The 24,548-nt window shown below is 44.1% G+C and overlaps 1 protein-coding gene across 3 annotated transcripts in view; it reads right to left on the bottom strand.

Moving 5' to 3' along the window:
• IQSEC1 (IQ motif and Sec7 domain ArfGEF 1) overlaps positions 1 to 24,548 on the bottom strand; it is a 299,716-nt gene that overhangs the window by 222,142 nt on the left and 53,026 nt on the right. For all 3 annotated transcript variants that reach the window (XM_059480436.1, XM_059480437.1, XM_059480439.1), the window contains exon 2: positions 18,950 to 18,979. In XM_059480436.1, coding sequence (XP_059336419.1) covers positions 18,950 to 18,979 — 30 coding nt within the window. The remainder of the gene's footprint in view (positions 1 to 18,949; positions 18,980 to 24,548) is intronic.

Genomic DNA, 24,548 nt, shown 5'->3' with positions numbered 1-24,548 from the left:
CTGGAGCAGTTCAGTCAGCACTTCCAGACCCCATCAGCCCCTCCAAACCCAACCAAACCCACCCCAGTGATCTCTGACCCTGGCCCTCACCACATACGGGGTGAGCCCATATGTGACCGTGCTCACAGGGGTTCTGGGATTGGGGAAGAGACGAGGGTCTGACTCCATGTTCAGAAGGCCGAATTTATTCTTTTATTATATATATTACATTAAAACTATACTAAAGAATAGAAGAAAAGGTTTCATCAGAAGGCTGGCTGAGAATAGAATAGCAAAGAATGATAACAAAGGCTTGTGGCTCAGACTCTCTGTCCAAGCCAGCTGAGTGTGATTGGCCATTAATTAGAAACAACCACATGAGACCAATCACAGATGCACCTGTTGCATTCCACAGCAGCAGGCAACCATTGTTTACATTTTGTTCCTGAGGCCTCCCAGCTTCTCAGGAGGAAAAATCCTAAAGAAAGGATTTTTCATAAAAGTTGTCTGCGACACTGCACAGTTTGTGTGCAGGATGTCTGTCACTGACAAATTTTCTGGAAAATCCTTTTGCTAGGATCTTTTCTCCTGAGAGAAGCTTCTCCATGTTTTGCTGCTTTGGAATGTGATTTGGAGAATTGTTTACCCAGCATATGAATTGTTTTTACTTGATGACCAATGACAGCCACCCGTGTCAAGGCTGTAAGCAGTCACAAGATTTTATTATTGATTCCATTCCTTTCTTTGCTTGCTTTCTGATGTCTCTCCTCTCTTTCTTTAGTATAGTTTTAGTATATAATTTTCTTTTAATATAATATGTATCAAAAAATAATAAATCAGCCTTCTGAAACATGGAGTCAAGACTCTCATCTCTTCCCCTGTCCTGGGGACCATGGAACACCACCACAGATGGCTCCATGGACACTCAGCACTGAATGCTTTGCTGTAAATTCAAGTTTTGCACATGTCTGAACAGCTCTGTGAAAAGCAGGAGGCAGAGCAGCCCCACCTGGGCAGGTAAAAACCAGCAAATAAGGGAGATTTCACCAAGGGCAACACTGATTCTCTTGTATTCCCAGAAAGAAAAGGGAATTTCAGCAGACAGCAGCCCATGAATGGACCTGGAAATTGCATCTCCATCAGAAAGAAAATTACTTTTAAGCTTATTCCTTAGCTATAGTGCAGATTTTGGTGTTGGCCACATTTTTTACTGTTATATGTTATGGAAAGAGTCCTGCAAACCACATTAGAAGTGTTTACCCAGGTTTTATTGCTTAAAAATATGATTTAAACAAAGGCAACAGAGAAAATTGAAAGGTTATTGAAGACATCTGAGCCTTGAGTATTAGTTTGCTTACACAATTTCTGGAATACTTTCATTTTCTTAATCTTATTGAAAGTACAGTAAACACATTTCAGGTAACAGCTTTTCCTACAGAATTACAGCTGTTCCTTCACTTCAAAACACAGGACCTTTAGATATAATTTAAAGCATTATTACTAGCATTCTTGTATTCATAATGAAAGTGGTTAACATTAAGACTTAAAATTTTCATTCTACTGTTTGCTAGCTGCTCCACATGACTAATAACTTCTATTTCCTACACAAAGTACAGCAACTTTGGGGCTCTTCATGCACCATGCTCAGCTTCAGTATCATGACCATAATTTCTTGAAAAGAAAAATACAATAAATGGTGCTAAAAAAACCCCAAAACAGTCCATTGATAGTTCCACCACATGAATATTAAAGGAAAAATATTTTTTGAGACTAATTAGGAATCTTAATAAGTGAAAATAAAAATATGTTATTCATCCAGTTCTGTAGGGAAGTGCCTAAAGCATCAAAACCATTCTCTAACACCACGACATCCCACTCATATCATTCCCAAATCCCAGCCCAACCCCCATGGCTACAACAGCAATTCCTTTCACTTTGCAGAAAATGGGACAAAGCAGAGGAAAAGGGCTGGCACAGCCCTTGTACAAAATGACACCAAAAAGCCATTTCACATATTCCAGTATCAGTTCCCCCCCATGCACTCAGCATTTCAAAGTGGGAGCTGCACTGTTTCCAGACTTTTCAAAGCAGCAGATCTGTGTTGCTACAAGCAGGAGCTTGCACTGAACCAGGTCCTTCACCAAGGAATGAACACATTTTCCCCTCCCAAATCCAGTTATGTAACAGGGCACCAACCAGCAGCATCATCATTATCGACTGAGCAGAGATCTCTGGGATTCTGAGATGGGAATTAATTATTCACAAACAAGTCCTCGTTAACTAAAGCCATTATTACCCACTTACACTGGAGAGCTGGGGTTTAATAAGCAGTGTAAGCAATGCAAATGGAAAATTACTCAGAGACAGCTCAACTCTGCCTCCAGAACCAGCCCAGCTCCTGGCAGGACTCACACTGGGGGAGCTTTTCCCAAACCCACCCCAGGGAGGGCAGCAAAGGCACTTCCACAACGAGGATCTCTCACTAAAGGGAAAATCAGGAGCTCTCTGCACTAAAATAATCTACAAAAACCTCAAATGTACCACTGTGCCCTGAGCAGCCTGGTCCAGGGCAGGTGTCCTGCCCATGGCAGAGGGGTTGCAAGGTGAGATTTGATCCCAAACCAGTCTGGGATGATGACTCAGGAAACAATTCTGAGAATTGCTTCCTGAAAAGCAACAAGAAATGCTTATTTAATGATTTCTGAATGTAAGTGGTCAATATTCATTCCAGATCTCCAAAATCTCACAACTGCCAGCTTCAAAACATGTTGTTATTAATTAGCAGCTATCACACAAGAGCCAGGGAAATGGGGGCAGATTGCAGTGCTAGATAACCCCCTTTCCATGGCATTGTTTCATTATTCATCAGAAGGTGAGGAGCATGAGGCTTGTTACTTGATCAAGCAGCAAGCTTCCAAAAATATTTTCAGTTCTATTTATTGGGAACTTGCTTCTATTTTTTCCCTTAGTATAAACCACTTGGATGGAAAAGTGCAACACAAGCCTGCAGCCAGTGTCACAAACATGCCAAGGAGGAAGGAAAAGCTCAGAGTGATCATTTGTGTGGCAGAAATCCCACAACCTTCAACAGGGAATGGAACTCTTTATCCAAACACAATCCCTAGGAAAAGAAGAAAGTGAGATTCCCTGCCCTGCCCCATCTGTGCCCACCACAACCCTCCCTGGTGTTCTCCCTTCCCACAGCTCATCCCTAGCAAAAGGAGGGAATTATGGAATGTAAAACCACGGGATATCCTGGAAAGGGCCCACAAGGATCCCTGAGTGCAGCTCCTGGCCCTGCAGAGCCCTGCACTAATCAGGACATTGCTCCAACACCAGGATAAACTTCAGCCACGGCTTCTCTGGGCTGAGCCTGTGTGCAGGCAGCACCCTGAAAATGGGCCCTGCCAAGCTGAAAGGGACTGCAGCCATCTCTGGAGGTGTTTTAGTTAATGAGGAGCCTGAGGAGTCACCCATGTGTGTTTGGGGACAGACACTTAGGTATGGCACATAGGAGAAACTGATTCACAGCAAAGTCAATGCTGGGGGGAGGAAAAGGGAAACAGAAAAGCTGCACCTCCAGTCTTAAGTGAGACCAGAAGGAAATCAGTGATGGGGATAGAACTGTGACCTGCCACAGCTCTTACAGACCCTTGGGACAGGTTTCTGAAATCCTCAGAGCAGTACTGACACAGTAACTTGAGCCACGTCAGGGAAGAAGGGCTTGCATCGTACTCCAGCTCATTGCTCAAAACAAGCAGAAAGCCCAGTACAATACTGGTGAGAAATCATTCTGCTGTACCTCCAAAGCACCTAGAAATCACTCTGCTGTACCTCCAGAAATCACTCTGCTGTCCCTCCAAAGCATTCCTGCTTTCCCAAACGCACCACAGCCCCCCAAGGAGAACTCAGTGAGCAGCCAGGAGCTCTAAGCACAGGAGTCCCACAAGGCAGATGTGACAAACCCTGATTAACCAGAACAAGCTGGGCTCCTGCCCCAGCACAGCTGCTGGGTATTTCTAATAACAAACCATCAGAAAAATCAGAGACCATTTCAAGCACAGAGAGGAGCAGTCAGGGCAGGTTTTCAGCCTGCACATCCAGCTGATCCCTCATAACTAATCACAGGAACAGGGACTGAAAAGGGACAACGACCTTCCAGCCAAGGTACAGCAAGGGGGAAGAGACATTTTAATAAAATGCTATTAATTCAGCAATAAACAGACATTGTTTCATTATCTAATAACACATAGAACATATTTTATATATCTATGTTCAGCATATCTAACCCAGCTAAAGCTGTACACTCCTAGGTATTCATATGATGACCCCAGGGATTTGTTTTTGAAGAGATTTTCTTAGGCACTTACAAATCCCTTCATTTTTAGGCTGCAGATACCCAGAGCTGCTTGCTGCTTGCCAGTGGCCATCTGAGCCTCCAGAGTCACTTGGAAGATGCAAAATTTTTACTTAATGTTAACATCTAATAAGAAATAGGGAGAAAGAACAAGACACTTCAAATAAATAAATTCTGGCTTGGTTTTTAGCCAGTTTCTGAAGTTGTTTCTAAGCCAGCTTAAAGCGCACAAATTGAATGAATTTTTGCTGCACAGTGCCTTTTTAAGAGTGAGGAACATCCTTTATCAAACTATAAAAAGCAGCAATAGCAAACTCTACTGTGCTTATCTTATCACTTGACATATCAAAATACCCACTTAGCATCAGCACAACAGACAAAAGTGTCCGCAAAAGCAGAATTCTGCTCTGTGCTAGGAATACTTGCCCTTATTTCAATGGCAAGTCTCACTAACAGCAAACACTCTTAACTGTGTGCCCTTTTTGAGTGTTTGTGACACTGCAGCCCTTCCTTCCTGCAGTGAGAAGAAAGGTGAGATGTGAATGGGATTTAAGTGCAGTTCAGTAAATATTTGGCAAAGGCTGCTGTTCCTCATGCATTCAGCATCATCACTTCACACCACAGCTCCTCGGGGAGTGTTTGGTCAGGACTGCCCAGGGACACACTTTGGAAGGGAATTCCTAATGAGCAACTGCATTCCAGCACTCACATCCATCTGCTTTCATTAACCTTACAAAGGAGATGATTTATTCATCATAAAGATATTAAAATGCACTAAGCCTTCTCTTATCTCGAGGTATTTGCCATTGTTTTGGACAGAAAATGGCACTTAGGAGGCCATTTGAAGTCACAGTCGTTTCTTTTTAATTACAGTTTACAGTTAATGGGCTCCTAGGGGAGACACTCCGAGGGACTGAGGCTGAACCAGGGCCCTGAGAGGGCACAGGCCTCACCCCAACAAGTGGCAGTGAAATCCCCCTTTCCCCATCCCCTCCCTTGTGCCTGGTGACCTCCAGCCCCTCCTGCCCTGAGCAGAGCCCTGGGCTGGGTCACAGCCCCCAGTGCTGCTCAGGAACCCCAGGACAAAATCCCCACTTAACATCAGGCAAGCTTAGTTAAAACCAGCTCACCCAAACTTTGAATCACAGAGTGCTTTCAGTTGGGAGGGACCTTAAAGCTCATTTTGTTCCATGGCAGGGACACCTCCCACTGTCCCAGGCTGTTCCCAGTCTCAATGTCCAACCCTTGGGCACTGCCAGGGATCCAGGGGCAGCCACAGCTGCTCTGGGCACCCTGTGCCAGGGCCTCAACACCCTCACAGGGAGGAATTCCTGCCCAATATCCCATTTAAGCCTCTCCTCTTTCAGCTTAAATCCATCCCCCCTTGTCCTCACCACATTCTGTGGTCCTCAGTGGGACTAAGCTGATGTGGAAGTTACCTGAGGTCATCAAGTTATCAATGGCCATCAATGCCAAGTTTATAATTTCCTGCCAATTTGCTTTTTCCTGAACATTTTTCCATCTTCCCACCATGGACACCCTGCACTATTTCATGCTTCACTTGTCCCTGTAAGTGCAGGCATCTTTCATTATCATAGATATTGAGGTAATAGAATGCTGATATTCTGGGCTATCTTCTTCCCAAATACCAGTCCAGTAAAATGCCTCTTCTGGAGACAGAGTTTAAAAATCCTATTCATTTAATGTGCACACACACACAAAAAATCAGTGTTCACCTTTCTTCCTAATTTAAGGTATCTTCTGTTTTGTCCAATCAGTTTTTTCTACTTACTACAGCCTCAGTTTAATCACTTGGTTAAATTATTGATCAATCAGCTGAATCACAGATATTTTACAGCACAGGACCCTCCAACAAGCTATTCCCAGCCCTCCAGGGCAGAGCAAATCTTCAAGTGATTCCTTAATAGCTTTTTGGATTCAGCTGTGAGTTCAGGGACACAGAAAAAATAAATTGGAAAGAATATTGGAATTCCTGCCCTGTTGCTGCTCTGGTGGAGCTGTGGAACAGCTCATCCCTCTGTGCCCTTCACACTGCTCTGCCACCTCCTTTTTGTCCCCAGTTTGCAACCTCACCCTTCTCTAACCTACCAATGCCCAGAGGAGAGGGAAAAATGTTTTGTGATTCCTGGGAACTGTGTGGCTTTGAAGCGATTACACTTGGGAAGAGGAGAGAGGAAGGGCTACAAACACCTGGTTTGAAATCACTGTCCTAAAAATCAGCCCCACTCTCCTCTCACAGCCAGCTCATCCCAATGCCCAAAGCAATAAGGAGCTTCAAGATACTTTGGTTCTGATGGCAAGAGACTATCCCAACTATGGTGCTACAGCTGTTTTCCTAATTAAAAAAAAAAAAAAAAAAAAAAAACAACAAAAAACCCAGACACCAACTGTGACAGTGTTCACAGGGGTCTCAGGATGAGGGCAAAGACAAGGATCTGACTCCATGTTTCAGAAGGCTGATTTATTATTTTATGATCTATATTACATTAAAACTGTACTAAAAGAATAGAAGAAAGGATTTCATCAGAAGGCCAGCTAAGAATAGAAAAAGAAGGAATGATAACAAAGGTTTGTGTCTCAGACAGAGAGTCCAAGCCAGCTGATTGTGATTGGCCATTAATTACAAACATCCAACATGGGCCAATCCCAGATGCACCTGTTGCATCCCACAGCAGCAGATAACCATTGTTTACATTTTGTTCCTGAGGCCTCCCAGCTTCTCAGGAGGAAAAATCCTAAGGAAAGGATTTTTCATAAAAGATGTCTGCAACAGCCAACCACAAATGAACCCAGACACAAGAAGCACAAGTCTGTCCCAGCAGATCTCCAGGAGAATCTTCCCCTGACACTGTGCTCCCACCTCCAGGGAGCTGCAGGAACAAATCCCCAAATAATTGGGATTTCCAGCTATTATAGACTCCCTGAGTTAGCAGTGCTGCTTTTCTACCCTCCAAGGTGGTACAGGCCATTTTTAATCCAGACCTGTCTACACAAATCACCCATCAACCCCAAGCAGGTCATTCCAACTCTATTACTGGCACCCCAAGTTCTTCCTTAAGCTTTTCATAATAATAAAGACACAGAAAACCAATTTCTTGGGCTGTTTTTTTTTTTCCCCTCTCTTTCCATTTCTACAACTTTTAGAATCAATACTTTCTCTCAAGGAGAACAGCTGTTAAAATTGAGTGTTGAGCTCACCATCTGTGAGGTGGTTCTCTTGAACAGAGAATTTCTGAGTGTTTGGCTGATGGTTCCTGCCAGTGCTGCTCACATTTGCAAGTGCTTGCATGCAAGACAAAATGAACAAAGCCCAACAGAAAACCCATTCTGTTTTCAATAGAAATTACTGACTAAGGTGGTGCAACAAGACTTCAAGGAAATATTCTAAATCTGGAAACCTAAAAATAAGCTCTCCACTCTAAAAAGGCTCAACCATTCAAACCCTTCTGCTTTCACTTCCTAGTGTTCCAAAAAGCAAATTCACATCACAGCATCTCTCAACATCCCTATTTTCATCTGGATTTTTACCAGCAGTTCATCTGAGCATCACTTAAGTGCACATGAAATGTTAATGTGAAAGGTGCTGTGTGTGCACTGCAACTGAAGGGTAAGAACTCTACAACTCCATTTTTTAAACTTGTTCCTCCCCAAAAATAAGCACAAATGACAAGCTTCTGTTTCCTAATGAGAATTATTTACAGCTGCATGTGGTCCATGTGGCATGGGCAGATGTTTGACCTTCATCAGACAGGCAGGAGTTCATTTGCTCTTCTAATGCTACAGGAGAACAAAGATGCTCCAGCCAGAGATCCCACAGCACTTGGGGAATTTATGGAAGGAAGGATGAGTTCAATTGGAAATAGCCCAGGGGGGTCAGTGCTGGCTGTCCACTGCTCAGTTCTTCCATTTCAGAGGAAATTTCCTGCCCATCACACTCTGCACTACTGTTAGGAGAAAAGAGGACAAAGCAAGAGCTCAGGGTTTCTATGGCAGGAGCCAGAAATGAAAACTCCTCTTTTGCAGACCTGGTTAAGGACACTTATTTCCTGCTTGCATAATTTTATTCCCTAATATTGCCCACTTGTAGCTGGCACTGAGAACAGACAAGTTTCCGGAATCACGTTGTCCTTTCTGAATAACGAACCAGTAATTAATTTACAGTCCTATTGTACCTTTCTACCCTCCTCCTATTGTTAATTGTCCACTGCCTAATAGCCTCCTACATCCTTTCAAGGAGTAGGTATCAATTTTGCCACTGGCTAAGTGCAAAAAAAAAAAAATTAAGAAATAATCAGCTTTTATGATTCCTATCTAATCCTACACCTTTAGGATTGACCTGTTCTGGCTGAGAAACAGCACCAGGATATTTGGCCTCCAAGTGATAATTAAAAACCTCATTACTGAACCCCATTAAAGACCTCCATAAAAGCCTGGAAGTGGCTGAGGGGAGGGAGGGCAGAGCTGGGGAGGACTCAGAGCCCCAACAGCCCCTGGATTTGTGTGGCAATCACAAAACTCCCCGTTTGATTGTGTACACAAGGAAGCTGATCCCACCCAACCCTGCAGGATGGGCTGTGGGATTTGGGGGTTATTTCAGGTTGCAGTTTTAATGGTTTGGAACCGGGGTCACTCTTGGAGGGCACAAGGTAAAGGAGGACTCACTGAGGCTGAGAAGTGTTCAGGACTCAGCAGCACTAAAACTGAAACACATCTGGGAAATCTCTGCCCTCAAACACTGCCATCCAGGAGGCTGAAGGTGAGGAGGACAATCCTGCTCCTCCTACATCAGGTCTGTCGGTCTGTCTGTCAACAACCTCTCCAAAATATAGACACAGTGAGGTGAAGTGGAGAGTAACCCTTGGGCTTTTCCTCCAGCCTTGCTCAGCACACGTTGACACTGCTTCTACAAAATGAATTCAAATAAAAAGGAAAGAAAAATATATTAAAGCTTCCACTCTTTTTGCCTCCACAGTTCCACTAACAAACACATACATATATCTGCATCTGCTGTGGAGCTGAGACAGGAAATTAGAAGAATATTCTTTTTGGTGTGATTAAGGTACATGGAGTAATATGTATTTAAATGCCTTAAGAATTCTCAAGAACTTCTTTAAATACTTAAGTCATTACCTATATTTAACACTAACATAAACCAGGACTGCTTCTCACTAGGACTTAAGTCAGCTATTTCTTATGAATCTGGATTTGGAAGAGTGACTTCTTTGACTTTCAAACGAAGGTGAATCTCCAGAAGAGATTGGTTTAGGCTGTGAAGGGAACTCTGTTTGTGTTATAAGTGCTCTTTGCCTGGCTCCTCCTCAGCACCCCAAAGCAATCCACACAGAATTTCTCTCCCCAGCAGCGTGCACACCCCTCAGTGGTGACAGCTTTTCCCAGATCTCTTCTGTGCTTCTCCAAGCTGTGTCAGCAGGCAGTGAAATGGTTCTGGTGCCTAAATCCAGCAGTGCCAACTAACTCACAGTTAAATTATCTTTGGAAGTGCAGCCCATTTTATAGCCATGGGATTGGCAATTCCATTGCAGGGCACAGCCACAGCTCTTGAAGGACCAAGGATTATTTATAGCAGATGAGGAGCACAACCAAAGCAAGGCTCCAACACCCTCCTGCCGTGTCCTGGCTGCTCCTCACTCCTCTGGGGCTGTCCCCTGGCAGGGGCAGGAGGGGATTTACCAGCAGCTCCTTTCAAAGCCAACAGCAGCAGAAAGAGATAATGACAAAAAATCAAGAGCTGCAACAGCCCAGAAAAGCCAGGCTTAGCACACTCTGAGCACATAACAAATGACAATGGGTGAGCTGCAATGCTCATCTTCATTGCAGAGTGGAAACTTCCCTCATTTTATGCATCAAAGCAGAAGGGTTATGAGAGGGCCAGCAGCTGAAATGAATTCTTGCTGGATTTCTGATATTTGTTTGAAAACAAAGGGATGGTTTTTACCCAAAACAGAATAATGGTAAGTCATCCTGATTCATGCACATGATGGGTTTGCAGGATCCAGAAAGGAAGGATGTGATGGACTGGAGTTCAAAGTTCATTTTAATGAGAAATACACTGCAATCTTTACCACTTCTAAATTCTGAAACATCAAATTTCCTTTGTATAATAAACAAAAATAACTGAAGAAACGGAAAGCCTGAGGATACCCAGAGAACATTTGCTAACTGTGCTCTTGGAACACTTCCAAACTTGGCTCTTGAGTATGGATTCATCAGAGAGAACCATACACAAGGCAGGGGAAAGAAAACTTGACCAGGAGCAAGAGTCACTTCCTGCTTATCCTCTACAGACTTGTTGTATGGTAAATGTACATAAATGTACAGTATTTCATCCAGCTCTATTAATTTTAGCTCAAATCTCTATTTTTCTGTACAGATACTGCTTCTTAAATTAAAATTCAGAGGAGGAAATCTTATTCCGCTGGCACAATTAATTATTATAAATAAATTACAGGGGTATCCCAAGTAATGTGTTTGATTTAATCAACGAAAAGTTAATGAGGCCAAATTGATGCAGAAGTTAGGCAAGACTAAGCTGACAGGAATTTAAAGATCTGTTCAGCTCCTGAGACTGCAGGATCGATATGGGATTTGAGCAGTGAGGGAATCCATTAGGAGACAAGGGAAAGGCTTCGCTTTCTGCTCCTTCCTCCAGAGGAAACAGCTCAGGATGGGGCAGAGCAGGGAGGCACTAAAGGCTGCAGCTCCCACTCTGGGGGTTTTACTAAAGAGCTCCCAGCTTACAGCCCTCACTGAACTTTAATAACCAGGAATCTCCAGCAAAGCCTCTCTTTTACTGCCTTTTGTTCATCTCTGAGAAGGGACAAAATCTACAGCTCCACTTGAAAACCCAGCTACAACAACATCAGCATAATCTGAAATCAATACAATATTTGGCTGCTACAGTCACAAATGCAAATGAAGCTTTAGCCTTGACTCCAAGAATTTATAATGCATTTCGTGGAAACCTGAAATTTTCTTTCTGTCTTTGTGTTTTTAGTAATTGTTCTCAGCTTCCCCAGCACACATTTTGCTCACTTCATCTTCCATTTATTGACAATTGCACTTACTGGAACACTCACAAAAGCATCATTAAAACATCTCAGACAAGGAACTAGATACCTGAATCATGGTTAATTCCTATTCCAAGGACCATTCTTGAACTATATGGAGGCATAAAACTACCTAAGATACAGATTAGGAAAGCAAAAAATAAACAAGGGCTTGAAAGTTATCAGACTATTTTCACAGATCTATTTTTTTGCTGCATATTTTCCTGTTGGATGGAATTGATCTAACCATGACCACCTACATAGAGCAATGAGAGCAGGAAGAAAAACTGGGCAAGTTCTGCCTTTTATTTAAATTGTTGGTGCGCAGAGCACTACAGGAAAATTGCTTTAGCTTCAAGTCCTATCTAGAATGTCTCATACATGAATTCTTTTCAAAGAAACAAATTATGTGCAAGGAAGCAGAGACTTTTTTTCCACCAGTGCATAGAGGCAGCTCCTCAACAGAAGTGCCTGTCTCCTACTCATGATCCCAGCAGTTTGCACATGGATTTCCAATAGCTGCTGCAGACTATTTTCAATGTTCTGCAGAGAAAATTAATTCTGTTCCTGAAGTCAGGTTTTACTCCTGTCCTCACAGGGCTCTGTGAATTACACTACATCTCCATTACAAATAAATGCATAAATAGAATAACTACTTTAAACCCATAAGAGAGCTTCAGACCATGCCCTGTCCCCCTCTGGAACTTTGCTATGGTGGGGATGGAGTTGGACTTTGAGATCCTTGTGGGTCCCTTCCAACTCAGGATATTCTGTGATCCCAAGGGATTCTGTTGGATTTGCTGTGTGCCACTTCTGTTTTGCAGGACTGAGACCCCTCAGGCAGCTGCAGGTGGCTGAAGCAAGGAGAAATGCACGGATCAGGGGAAAACCCTCCAAGAACATTACAGAGCACACAGAAAGTACAAAACACCCCACATTTCCCCTTTCTTTATACTCCCATTCCAACCTCAAGATTCACCCAGCTTTTCCTGTGAATTTTAATAGAAAAGAACAAAAGCAGCCCAAAGAGAATGGCAAAATAATGAAGGAAACTCAAAGTGCTTTATAAATTCCAAAGAGCACTGCAGGCCCTGGGCTCTCTGAATTGAGCTGTGCACACATGTTGCTCATTAAACAGCCTTATCTCAGAGATAACCAGAGCAGCCCCTCCAAGAAGTGGGGATAGAAATGAGCTGCACTGAATTAATGTGAAGCCACTCACAAAGCTTTGTCCTTATGAGATTGCGAATTCAACAACCGCCGGCCCGTCGGGAGCTCTGTGGAGCACAATCAGCACAGGATCCATAAATTACAGCTGTCTGTTCCAGGGGAAATAACTGTGGGCAAAAAGTTTGCATGTGCTGCTTTACCCACCTGGGTGGCATCCAACATTAAGCCAGACTTGATCCTACTTTTCAGTAGAAAAAGCAGAATTGCAGCAATTCAAAAGTCAAACTATTAATAAAATGTATGGCCTGATGCAAAAACTTCATCTGTTTGCAAACAGACACCTACCTGTGTTTACACAACACCTGCCAAAAAACCACAAGATTCCTTTTTCCTCTAATTCATCCATTCAAAATGCTCTTGGACTTCCTTGAGGATTGAGTCTGAGGGATTGGTATCAAGGGGGTGTCTCAGGTTTAGCTGGGTGTGAATTCAATTATCATCTGTCAGAGGTGGGGCAGGTATCTTCTGTTCATTGAGCAGTTTTCTTTATCCCTCCCACAAACCCATCCTCCTTCCAGGAGATATTTTCTGTTAATGGGCCAGTGAGTGTCCCTGCAGGGCTGATAAAATTCCATCATCCCATGGGGAGAAGCTCCGCCCAGGGGAGGAGCCAAGCATTCCTACCTGGATACAATCTGAGGTTTGGGACACCACGGCAGCCTTTGCCCACTGCATTCCCAAAGACCAGGCCCATCTAAACCACCACTGGAATTTCAGAAGAAAACTCCCCCCTTGTGCAGGATCCCTGCTCCAGCAGAACCACAGCTGGCACTGCAGGAGGGCTGAGCCCCCATGGGATGGGGCTGGGACACTCCCCTGACACACAGGGGGTCAGGGCATGCTCTGACTCTGGCAGTGGGTTTTGGTTTTTTTTAATGTACTATTACATTTGAATTTTTAGTTTTCCTAGTAAAGAATTGTTATTCCTATTCCCATATTTTTACCTGAAAGCCTTTTAATTTCAGAATTCTAATAATTCAAAGGGAGGGCTCAACATTTTCCCTTTCAGGGGAGGCTCCTGCTTCCCTTAGCCAGCACCTGTCTTTCCAACCAGGAGAGGGGGAAAACAGTTTGAGTTCATGCAGGACATTTTTGTACAAAACACTGGTGGTGTTGTGGCTGTGAGACAATCATTTGCAGCACCCAAAGGCAAAGTGATGAAACATCATGAAGGGCCTGAAGATTCTCAGTAAGAAATCCAGAAAAGCAAAAATCCACATAAAGCACAGAATTATGGGCACCTTTTGAACACCATCAAACCACAAACACATACCCCCTGCTCTGCAGCATGTGCAGCTTAAACTCCACAGGCAAGACACGGGGACTGAAATAAAGAAATCTGGTTGGCTCTATGTTTCATACAGTTTTGGGGGGAGAAAAAAGGATTTTTTTAACATGACAAATGTATCATCACTGTTCAAGATGTCATAGAAGCAGTTCTGACAATTTGATGAATGCATCACTGTCCTTTCATTCTGAAATTCAGATTAAATCTTAATTTGAAAGCCACTGGAAGCTCCACAGCCATCTCAACTACCAGAAGCTGTTTCCATATGTTTTATTTCTGTTAACAGCAATAAAACTAATTTAAACTAACATCAGGAGACTCATCAGGTTCCACTCCACTGGAGAGGGTCAGCCTGACATTTATGTAAAAAATGTATTGGAAGAAAATTTGGGAGGTTTTAAAATCACTAACAAGTGATGCACATTTTAAGGACTGGTGATAAAACTGTAGCAGAGTCATTACGGAATGATTAAAACCATTCAGAAAAGGCCATTTTTACATATAGACACTGAGTCATTTAGAAGGCACAGCAATACATTCCAACTTGAAAATTAGCTTTACAAGTCCCTCTGTGTTTAATTGTACTTTGCAGGTTCTCAGGGAGGAGGCTGAGTCACGCAGTTCAAGCAGATTTTCCTGGAGTAAAACAAAACAAAGAATTCCTAAAACTTTGCATCCTGCTGGACTCTCTGTGCTGCTGCCTCCTGCAGCTGGTCAGGGTCTGTTTCCCACCAATCCTCCCCCTCCACCAGCACAGAATGAGGCTGACCCTCCACAATTCCCTCCTGCTCTAAAGTAAATTAGACAATTACTGTTCCACTTCATCTGATGTGCACCTTTACCAGGAATCAGCCTTTCTGTGAGATCCTCAACTCCACACATTTCCTCCATCTATTACAGACTGGGGGGAAAAAAATCACAATTTTCTTTTAGTTCAGCTAAACAACTCAGCTGATGTTTTCCCCATAATTAGTATTTCACCTGCCCCCTTTTTATTATTTCCTTAATTTTAAATTAGCCTTCATATTTTTACTCTTCCTGGGCCTATTTCATAGCTCCTCCAAGCACACCACAACTTTTTGGCAACAGCCTTGGCACGTCTCAGCTCAGGAGCCATGAAAGCCTCTCCTTTTATGCAGTTTTGTTCCAGCTTCCTTCATCCTTGTTTCTCCTTTAAAAGCTCACAACTAGGAAGGAGCAAGTGGGAAGAAACAAAACTCCTAAAGGTGTTGTTTCTGAGCAGGTTTCAGAGGTTTGCTCAGCAGAGCTGCTCCCTGAACTCCTCTGCTCCTCACTCTGCTCAAATCCTCCACTCTGGTGATTTTCAAACACACAGGGAAAAGGAACATCTGCTACTAAAGCTTGAGACAATCCCTGCAAACTTTGACAGGATATCCTGCACAGACATCTCCATTGTGGCTGTCACCTCACACCACTAAATATCAAAATGCCTTGTAAAACAAATTGCATTTTCTCCTGGAAACATGTGAACAAAGACAGCTAATTAAAGCAGCTCCTCACACTGACAGCTCCACATTGTGTGTGTGCACTGCACCTCAGAATGCAAAGTGTTCAAAGCCATCTCCCCATTTTCACAGATTTAACAAATACCTCAGCCTGGCATTCCCCAAAGGGAAAGCAATGTGAGTTTATTACTGTAGAACTGTATTATAAGCAGAAAGAATTTTAAGGGCTTGTACAACAGGATAATTTATGATTTTTTTGTCACAATGAGAAAGCCAAATGAAAGCAATAAAGTCAAGGTGATTTTTGGTTGTTTTAATGTATTATTTGGAATCATATTGCTTTGCTGTGTCAGCCTTGTCTGTGCACAGATTCTGTGTTTTCTGCATTTCACAGCACAATAAAACATCTTGTGGATGCAATTTCCTCGTTACAAGCAGCTATAAAGCCACTGAAAATAAATCCACCAGGGCAATATCCTTTGCAACTGAGCAATAGTGTAAAATTCCAGGGCATCACTTGTATTGGATATTCCATTCCAGCATGACAAACAGCAGCTATTCCAGACCAGTCTCTGGGCCAAGAGCCCGACTGCACTCACCCAGCTGGGAGAGACCAACATCTCTGGCTGCATTTCAGGTTATTTGGAGTGATCCTTCCACATCTTCAGTGTCAATGACTGAGACTCAACCAATCCTAACCAACACTTTCATTTACTGCCCACAAACACAAACCCTTCTGACTTCACTCTGTCTGTGCAGTCAACACTGGGACAGGACATTCCATCCCTGCCTTCCACCTGCTCCTGGCTCCTTGCACCCCTTGATTCCATGGAACCACTTGGCTGGCCAGCATTTGCATTTGCTGCTATTTTGCTGATGCCTCTGTGAGCAGGAACAAAGACCTCTCCAGAGATTAAGCACTATTCCCCTGACTGATCATTTCATTTGACATAATTACATTTCATCTTCATTTGCCAGAAAGAAAGGAAAACAGTGGGAAGCAAATTAACCACAACATAAAGATTCTGCCCAAACATCAACAGAGCTTGGGGAGCTTTTGCCCAAGACAAGACCACAGTGACCAGGATGTTGTGCAGGCAGAAACACAAAAGCATAGCCTCAGTGACATTTCACCTCAGAGAAAATGCAGTTTAAGAGGGGGGATAGAGAATTTACACTGATTGCTTGCTACTGCATCAGTCTGGTTAAAATCAGGCTGCCAGAGAAGTCTGGAGCTGTCTTGGAGCAGCTTGAGCTCACACTGGGTAACACAATTAATTCCCTGAACAGCCTCAGAGCAAGGTGGGAGCAGCACCCAGGCCCAGCCTGGCTGCCCCAGGGCTCTGTAGGACAGAGGGGGCTGGGTCCCTGTAGGATTGATGGGGGTAGGACGGTGGGGATGGATGGAGACGAGAGATCTCTGCAGCCAGGTCAGGAATTTGGGGTTTATTGCAAAGGGCCTGGGTGCAGGGGCCTACTGGGAGCTGCAGCCACAGTCCAGAGCAGGCCTGAGAGAAGAGAGGGGGAGACAGGATGAGAGGGTAAGAGAGTAAAAGGATAAAGAGTGAAAGGCAAGAGGGCAAAGTTCCCGTTACAATACAATAAATCTTCTTCTGTGTTGAATATTCTGATTCTCACTAACCAATCCAGTACAATATACAAATCCTACAGCATTTACATACAGCCTATAAGAATTACTACATTACCATACTGTGTTACGTTTTAAACCCTAAAAACTCCTCTTTGGGCCCCTTCTGCCAAGCTGTAGGGTCTGCTCTGACCCTTGGACCTGTCTGCAGGCAGAGGGTGTTGTTTCATCAAAAGGGGATCACCTTCAGCTGGCAACACCATTGTTTTCCAGTTGTTCAGTAACTAAAGTATCTCAAAGCTTGCTTTCATTTCAGTCTCGCTTATAGTTTCCATATTCTCAAAATCTTTTGCCAGACAATCATATTTATAAGGCTTTCCTGTTTCACCTTCCCCAACAGCTCCCACCAGCACAGCCCAGCCAGTTGGAATGGGCCCCATGGGGCACTGCCAGGTCCCAAAGGGGCACAGGCCTGGGCAGACCCTTCCTGCCAGGTGGGAGAGGCTCTGGCAAACCCTTCCAGCAGTGCCCTGATGGAACACCCAGTGCAGGACAGAGCCTGGCAGGAGCCAGGGCTGGAGTTTGGGTTCCAGGCAGCACCAAAGCAGAGCTGAAGGCAGAGGCTTTCAGCTGTGCCTGGGCACTGCCTGAACCCCCCAAACACACTCCGCAAGAGAGGAGCTCCACACACACATCCTTGGAGCAGCCAAATCCCTCAGGAGGCTCAGGGCCACACTAGAGGGATCACTGAGGCTGAAACACAACCACACTGCTGGAAATCCTCATGCCAGGGGCTTTGCTTCAGTTTTCAGCAGCTGACCAGCATTGGTCCTTCCACAGCCTGCCAGCTCATGGCAGCTCTGCTGGGAGCTAAAACCCCAGGGAGAGAATGCAGTGATGCCCACAGGCATCCCAGTGCAGCCTGGAGATCAGATCCAGCTCAGTGGCTGTGCACTGGACAGATTCCACCTCACCCTGCACAGCCTCCAGCCCAGGTCCACACCACACTGATCCTGAACTCTGCTGAAGTCAAAAGCACCTCAGAGGATCTTTAATCCCTTCCTACAGACTTCTGACTGTTCTTCAGCTCACCTGCTCCTGGGGATAGTCTGCACACCTGGGGGTAAGAACTGGATTTTAATTCTGCAAGGGAAGGTCCTGCCTTGCCTTTGGGGTTTTACAATAAATAAACACAGTGCCTTAAGATGCAATGTCCTGACAGTCCCAAAACACACTGCAGGAATGATGGTGAAGCCACAGTCAATATCATGGACCTCATTATCACTGATCAATAGTCACACTGCTGGAGAAGGCTGCTGCTCAATGGCAATGCTCTCATGAATGTGGAACACTTTCAGATTCCAGGATGGAGTTTTCACTTCTCAGTCCTGTTCAGAGCCCTTTTGCAAGCTCTGGAAGCTTGGCTCAGCCACGTGTGCAGAAAGGTAGGAACAAAAATCACCCCGAGTGTAAAACAGCAAGGGAGTAAGATGGAAGTAAAGTATCTGATGATTACATGAAATTCTGCACATTATCTGATCCTTCCAAGTGCAGAATGAGCACTGCAATAATGAGCCAATGAAGCTCTCCCTGTCAGGCGAAGAAGAGGAGACTGCTAAGAAAGCCAGAACCAGCCCATGGGTGTCCCCTCAGCACAGATGCTGCCCCAAGCGCAGCAGCTGGCACACAGCTCCCAGGAACTTGGATTGGGAGCACCAGGAACTAACCATCAATCTTTTGTAATGATCCAAACTAATCCCTCACTCCCAAATCACACTGGAGACAGAAGCATTCAGTAACTTCTCAAGGGAGAAGAACCTTTACTCAAAACACCAATGGCATGCTAAGCACAAACAATAAAATGCCCACATTAAAAAACAAATCTATTTCTATTTAATGCTTTTAAATAAACTATTTTCTTAGAACAAAGACATCAAGATGATGCACACATACCTGAGGCTTCTTGAGCTGTCACCTTCAGACCTGTAAAGTAAAACACAAATACTTAGGACACAGTTATTTCCAGCATTTATCATTTAAAAGCCCTGTACCTTCTCAAGCATGCTCTCCCTCTGTACTTCAGTGAGCGTCTCTAGGGCTTGTTGTACTTTTTCTGCTAATAAGACATTTAGAAAAAAAAAACAAATCCACTCAGGCTTCGAGGAAATCTATTAGAAGTCAAAACCCAGTTAACAGCTGAAGTCAATAACTGCAATATTCAAACAGGTGACACCCTCTGAATCCTCAATAAAGATCTTCCTCAAACATGCACAGAGATTTATTTTCCATCCTTGTTCAAGTGGGAAGCAACACTCTGACACTATTCTAGAGGCAGATTATTTTGTACATTTTAACTTTTGTCTTCATCTCTTCTTCACACTTCAGCTGAAAAGGTCACAGGCAAATAGTCCTGGAATCAAACATTCAGCTTATCAGACACTCAGAAAGGGCCAAGGTTGACAAATAAAGGTAATTTAAAATCATTAAAACCTCATGCTTCCGTGAATTTCAGAAATGTGCAAAAAGGAGGGATAAGATGTCTTAAGCTACAGAGAGGCAGGTTAAAGGTGAGATAATTTCATCCATCAAACATGGAACCAAGCCTCTCCTCTTTCCCCAATATTTTTAAGCAAAGAAACTTAATTCAGGATTATTCACACTGAACAGGATTTCTTCTCCAAGGAGGAATGGGAACATAATATTCAAATTTCAGGACCAAACAAAAATCCAGAAGAAAACATAGAACCATTTGCCCAATTCCTTTCCTCCCTCACTCCCAAAGCTGCCTCCCCAAAGACAAGGGGAGAACAGGTAAGAACCAGTTGTGTTTAATAGACACAACAACTTCAAAGCAGTTTTCCCAATGCAGAAGTCCCACGAGGCTGAGCTCAGCCCTGCACTCCCAGGAGTAATGAAAAAATTAATGAATGTTTAGGTGCCACCTCCCCACACTCAGCTCTCAGCAAATTCCATCTGGCAGAGCACACACCTTATTGGGAAAGATGTTCCTGTAATTGCTTCTGCTTTCAAGTTCCCAAATGCAGGAGACAGCAATTAATGGCTTCATTCCCTGCCTCTCCCCTGGGCTGGAATAACAAACTCATCCAGCAGGGAGAACGTGTCCCAGTGCTCAGAGCCTGCAGTGTCACTGGGTGTCACCAGGCGCCCAAACCCCCAAAGTCCTGCAGCCCATTCTGCTCTCCCTGGAGCCCCAGGATGTTTCCAGTGGGGTGAGGGGGATCTCAACCTGATCACCTCCCAGCACAGCCCAGAAAACAGGCAATAGGGTGTAGGGGGATACAAGATAAGAAAATAAATGTAGTATAGAAAGTAACCTTACCCCATTAAGGAGTTGCAGCTGAGCCAATTATTAGAGATTGGGAACAGGCCTGATTTTAACAGGTCACACCTGTAGCCAATAAGAGTGTTATAAAAGAGTGGAGTGGTGAGAACTGGGGTTAGTTGGCTGCTGTGAGGATGAGTCAATGCCTGGACAAGTTGCCTATGAGAAACATGAAGGAGGTACAAAACTCTAGCAATATAGAACCCTTGCAATGTAATGACAACAAAGGGGGCCTACAACCCCCACCACCCCTTCTTTACTTTCAGGTTTCCCAGAAAAGCTGGGAAATTTCTCAGCTGCTAAATTGGCATTTTCAAGGGTAAGACTTACTCGGGTAAATTCTGAAGCGTTATTTAGAGCTGGTCAATTTTGCTCAGGGAATGAGTAATTGATGAGCAGAGCTGAATGAACACAGAGCTGAAAGAAACCACTGCTTGTAGTCTGAGACAAAGCATTCGATTTTCTTTGAGAGGCAGGACTGGGGATCGATATTTAATGTTTCTGCTCACACAGGAAGCATGTGCTGGGCTCTGGGTTGGCTTTTTTCCTTTTGACCCACACAAAAGAAATGATACTGGCACAGCTGAGACAAGGAGAAAAGCGAAAAGGCTTCTGGCAGTATCTTGCATTATTTATTTCAAGGTAGACCTTAAAAAAAAAAATTTAAAAGCCCACAATATAGAGAATATCTTCTCTGCTGTAGTACTTGGAACAGCACAGATTCCATTTAGAGATCTGAGTTGTATCACTGATGAGATAAATGTCATACAACGGTCTGCAAGATTTCTCCCCTCAGCCCTGGATGGTTTCCAAGATTTCATTTTGCGTAGAACTAAATATTACAATATTACACTCCTATTGAAGTACAAGTTTGCCTTCTTCCTGACCCCAAGAATTTCATTCTCAGTAGGAAATACAGTGAAATACATCCTTTTTGAGATTGTTATAGCCAAGAGAAGCAGAAATTACTTTTCTACCAGTAGTAATTACTGTAATTTCATTGCAGACAGATGCCAGGAGGAACAGGTACCACCATAACAAACCTTGAACCAAAAATAAAATGTAAAGAAAAACAAAACCCCCAGCACCTGAGGTTTACAGAGGGCTGTCAACCCTCTGTAAGTGACCATTAAAATCCTGAATGATTTTTGAGTTTAATTAAGTACTGCCATCACCATCTGTCAGTCCATATCCAAAACATGGATATTTCAGAAACCAGCTCCACTCCCACCACCATAAGGATTTCTCTTTGTCACCACTACCCTCCTATAAAAACCCCATGCAGGAGAACAACAAACCAACTATCTTGGCTTCCAGTTGCTGACTTGGTTGGCAATTTTCCAACAAACCATCCATGGTGGGAAGTGTCAGCTCCTAAAAACTGGAAGCCATTTACAGGAATAACACAATTTCAAAGAAAACGCTGGGAAAAGCACAGGATGGAAAAGCCCTTCAGACTGGGAATGTGTGAGGTTCCAGGTTCCTCTTCACTGAGGGGACAGGAGGACCTCAGAACCCCAGCAGCAGCCGCAGAGCTCCTTCAGTGGCTTTACCTCATCCCAAAGATTTCTGTTCACACCAGCAGGAAATGTTCAATTCTCATTATTCCCCCAAGAGCCATGATAAACAAGCTGAAAGCCCTGTGGCATCTGATTTGTTGTTTACACCTAAAGCTGCACTTAGAGGGGAACAGCCCAAGGTAAATCTGCTTCCAAAGGCAGCTCCAGGACCAGCTTTCCTCTTGCTCTCTAATGAGCAAGAGGAAAATGATTACTCTAATGAGAGTAATCATTTTCCACATTAAACACTGCTCAGAACCAAGGTGTGTGATATGGACTGGGATACACAACCACCCCTGCAACAACTCCTAGCTGAGCAGATACCTTATCCGGGCAGTGAGTTGTGGCAATGTCCTGTAAAAGAATACAGCAAGTAATTTTAACAGTTTTGAGACTCTGTTTGTCTAGGATTTGTGTTTGGGGGTGCACAATGCGGTACAAAACCAGCCAAAAGCAGAAGTGAAACCTTTCTGTAAGAACCCACGAGTGGACAAGGCTTTAAATAGTTGACAGAGCCACCCCTGTGGTAGGAATCCCACTCAAGATCTCACCTCCTTGGAGCTGTCACCTTCATCAGAATAAAAAGAACTGGGGAAAAGCCAAGGCTTCTAACAGCATGTCAAACATGCACTGAATAATCAGACTCCACCTGAAATGCATCTTCTCACAAGCCACAGGAACTGATGCTACTGTGGGAGACTTGGAGTACATAGTGATCACATATTACAGAGCATTCTAATTCCATTTTTCACAAAAGGAAAAGATTGAACTGAACCTTTACACAGCACTACAAGGATCAATGCATTTGATTAAGCCTTGCTTTGAGCACAGAATGTGCCTCAAAACCAAAACTGCGCCCAGCACAGGTTGTTCTTCTGTAGTGTTTGAAATCTTCCAGCATCTGTAATGCAGAGGAACTGATTACCTTCAAGGGAGAGAGCTCCAGAGAGAATTCATTGATGGCCACAGAAATTTTACTCCTGGTATGAGGAGCAGGGAGCAGTGTGGGGTTCCTGCAGGTGAATGTTCTGAGCAGCGTTTCAAACCCAGGCAGATGTTGCCAGGAAACCTGCAACCCTGTCTAAAGGCTATTAGAGCTTTCCAGGATTGTTATTTGAGCCTGCTGGGTGTGAATGCTGCTCTGTGCCCCTGTGGATCCCAGCAGATATGCAAAGCTCTGCCAAGGAAAGCAGCACTCTCCTCCCAGGAGTCTGGGAAGAGCAGGCTCAGGAATGGAGTCAGGCTGGAATAAAACCTCCCAGCTCAGCCACTGTCCTGCCCTCACACTGTGGCTGCATTTCTGTGCACAGAGAAAAGCAAGGCTCAACTTCCCAAGGATATTTCCTGGGAATTGCAGCGAGGAATCTCAGAGAATAAAAAAACAATTCTTATCTCATTTGCTACTCCTGTTGTTCTGAACATGTGGCATGTGCTGGAAGATTATTTACCGGAAGGGATGGCTTGGTTGGATTCTGGGGATGGTGTTTTGATTCATTGACCAGCTGGATCCACGTGTGTGTGTTGGGACTGTTGGCTGACAGCCACGAGTTTTCAGCAGTTAGTTAGAAGTATGATATAGTACAGTATATTATCTCTCTAATATAGTTGTAATGTAATATAGTATAGTTTTAATAAAGAGAGTATTCAGCATTCCAAAGCCTTGGAGTCAGATGCCAATCATTCCCAGAGTTGGGCTCACCTGATTTTACAATATTACACCCCTGCTTAAAGAGTCTGGATGAGCACCAGAGCACTGCCAGCAATGTATAAACTGGGAGTTGATTTGGAAGGGCCTTTAAAGCCCATCTGCTGTGGGCAGGGACAGCTCCCAGCAGAGCAGGCTGCTCCAGGGCTGTCCCAGCCAGCCCACACCCCACAGACACAGGCAGGGGAGATTCTCTGTAGGAGCATCAAGGGGTCAGGACGGATGGACAGAGATCTCTGGTGCCAGGTTGTGGAATTTGGGGTTTATTGCACAGGGCCTGGGTGCAGGGCCCTGCTGGGATTTGGGGTTTATTGCACAGGGCCTGGGTGCAGGGCCCTGCTGGGATTTGGGGTTTATTGCAAAGGGCCTGGGTGCAGGGCCCTGCTGGGATTTGGGGTTTATTGCACAGGGCCTGGGTGCAGGGCCCTGCTGGGATTTGGGGTTTATTGCACAGGGCCTGGGTGCAGGGCCCTGCTGGGAGCTGCAGCCACAGCTCAGAGCAGGCTGAGAGAAGAGAGGGGGAGAGAGGGTGAGAGGGTAAGAGAGTAAAAGGGCAAGAGAGCAAAGTTCCCGTTCCAATACAATAAATCTTCTTCTGTGTTGAATATTCTGATTCTCACTAACCAATCCAGTACAATATACAAATCCTATAACATTTACATGCAGCCTATACGAATCATTACATTACCACACTGTGTTACATTTTAAACCCTAAAAACTCCTCTTTGGGCCCCTTCTGCCAAGCTGTAGGGTCTGCTCTGACCCTTAGACCTGTCTGCAAGCAGAGGGGATTGATTGTTCTATCAAAAGGGGATCACCTTCAGCTGGCCATGCCATTGTTTTCCAATTGTTCAGTAACTGAGGGATCTCAAAGTTTGCTTTCATTTCAATCTTGCTTATAGTTTCCATGTTCTCAAAATCTTTTGCCAGACAATCATATTTATA

This window comes from Ammospiza nelsoni, chromosome 11 (genome assembly GCF_027579445.1).
Source record: "Ammospiza nelsoni isolate bAmmNel1 chromosome 11, bAmmNel1.pri, whole genome shotgun sequence".
Classification (NCBI taxonomy): domain Eukaryota; kingdom Metazoa; phylum Chordata; class Aves; order Passeriformes; family Passerellidae; genus Ammospiza; species Ammospiza nelsoni.
Note: the sequence above shows the minus strand (reverse complement) of the source record. Positions and strands in the feature narration are given on the sequence as shown.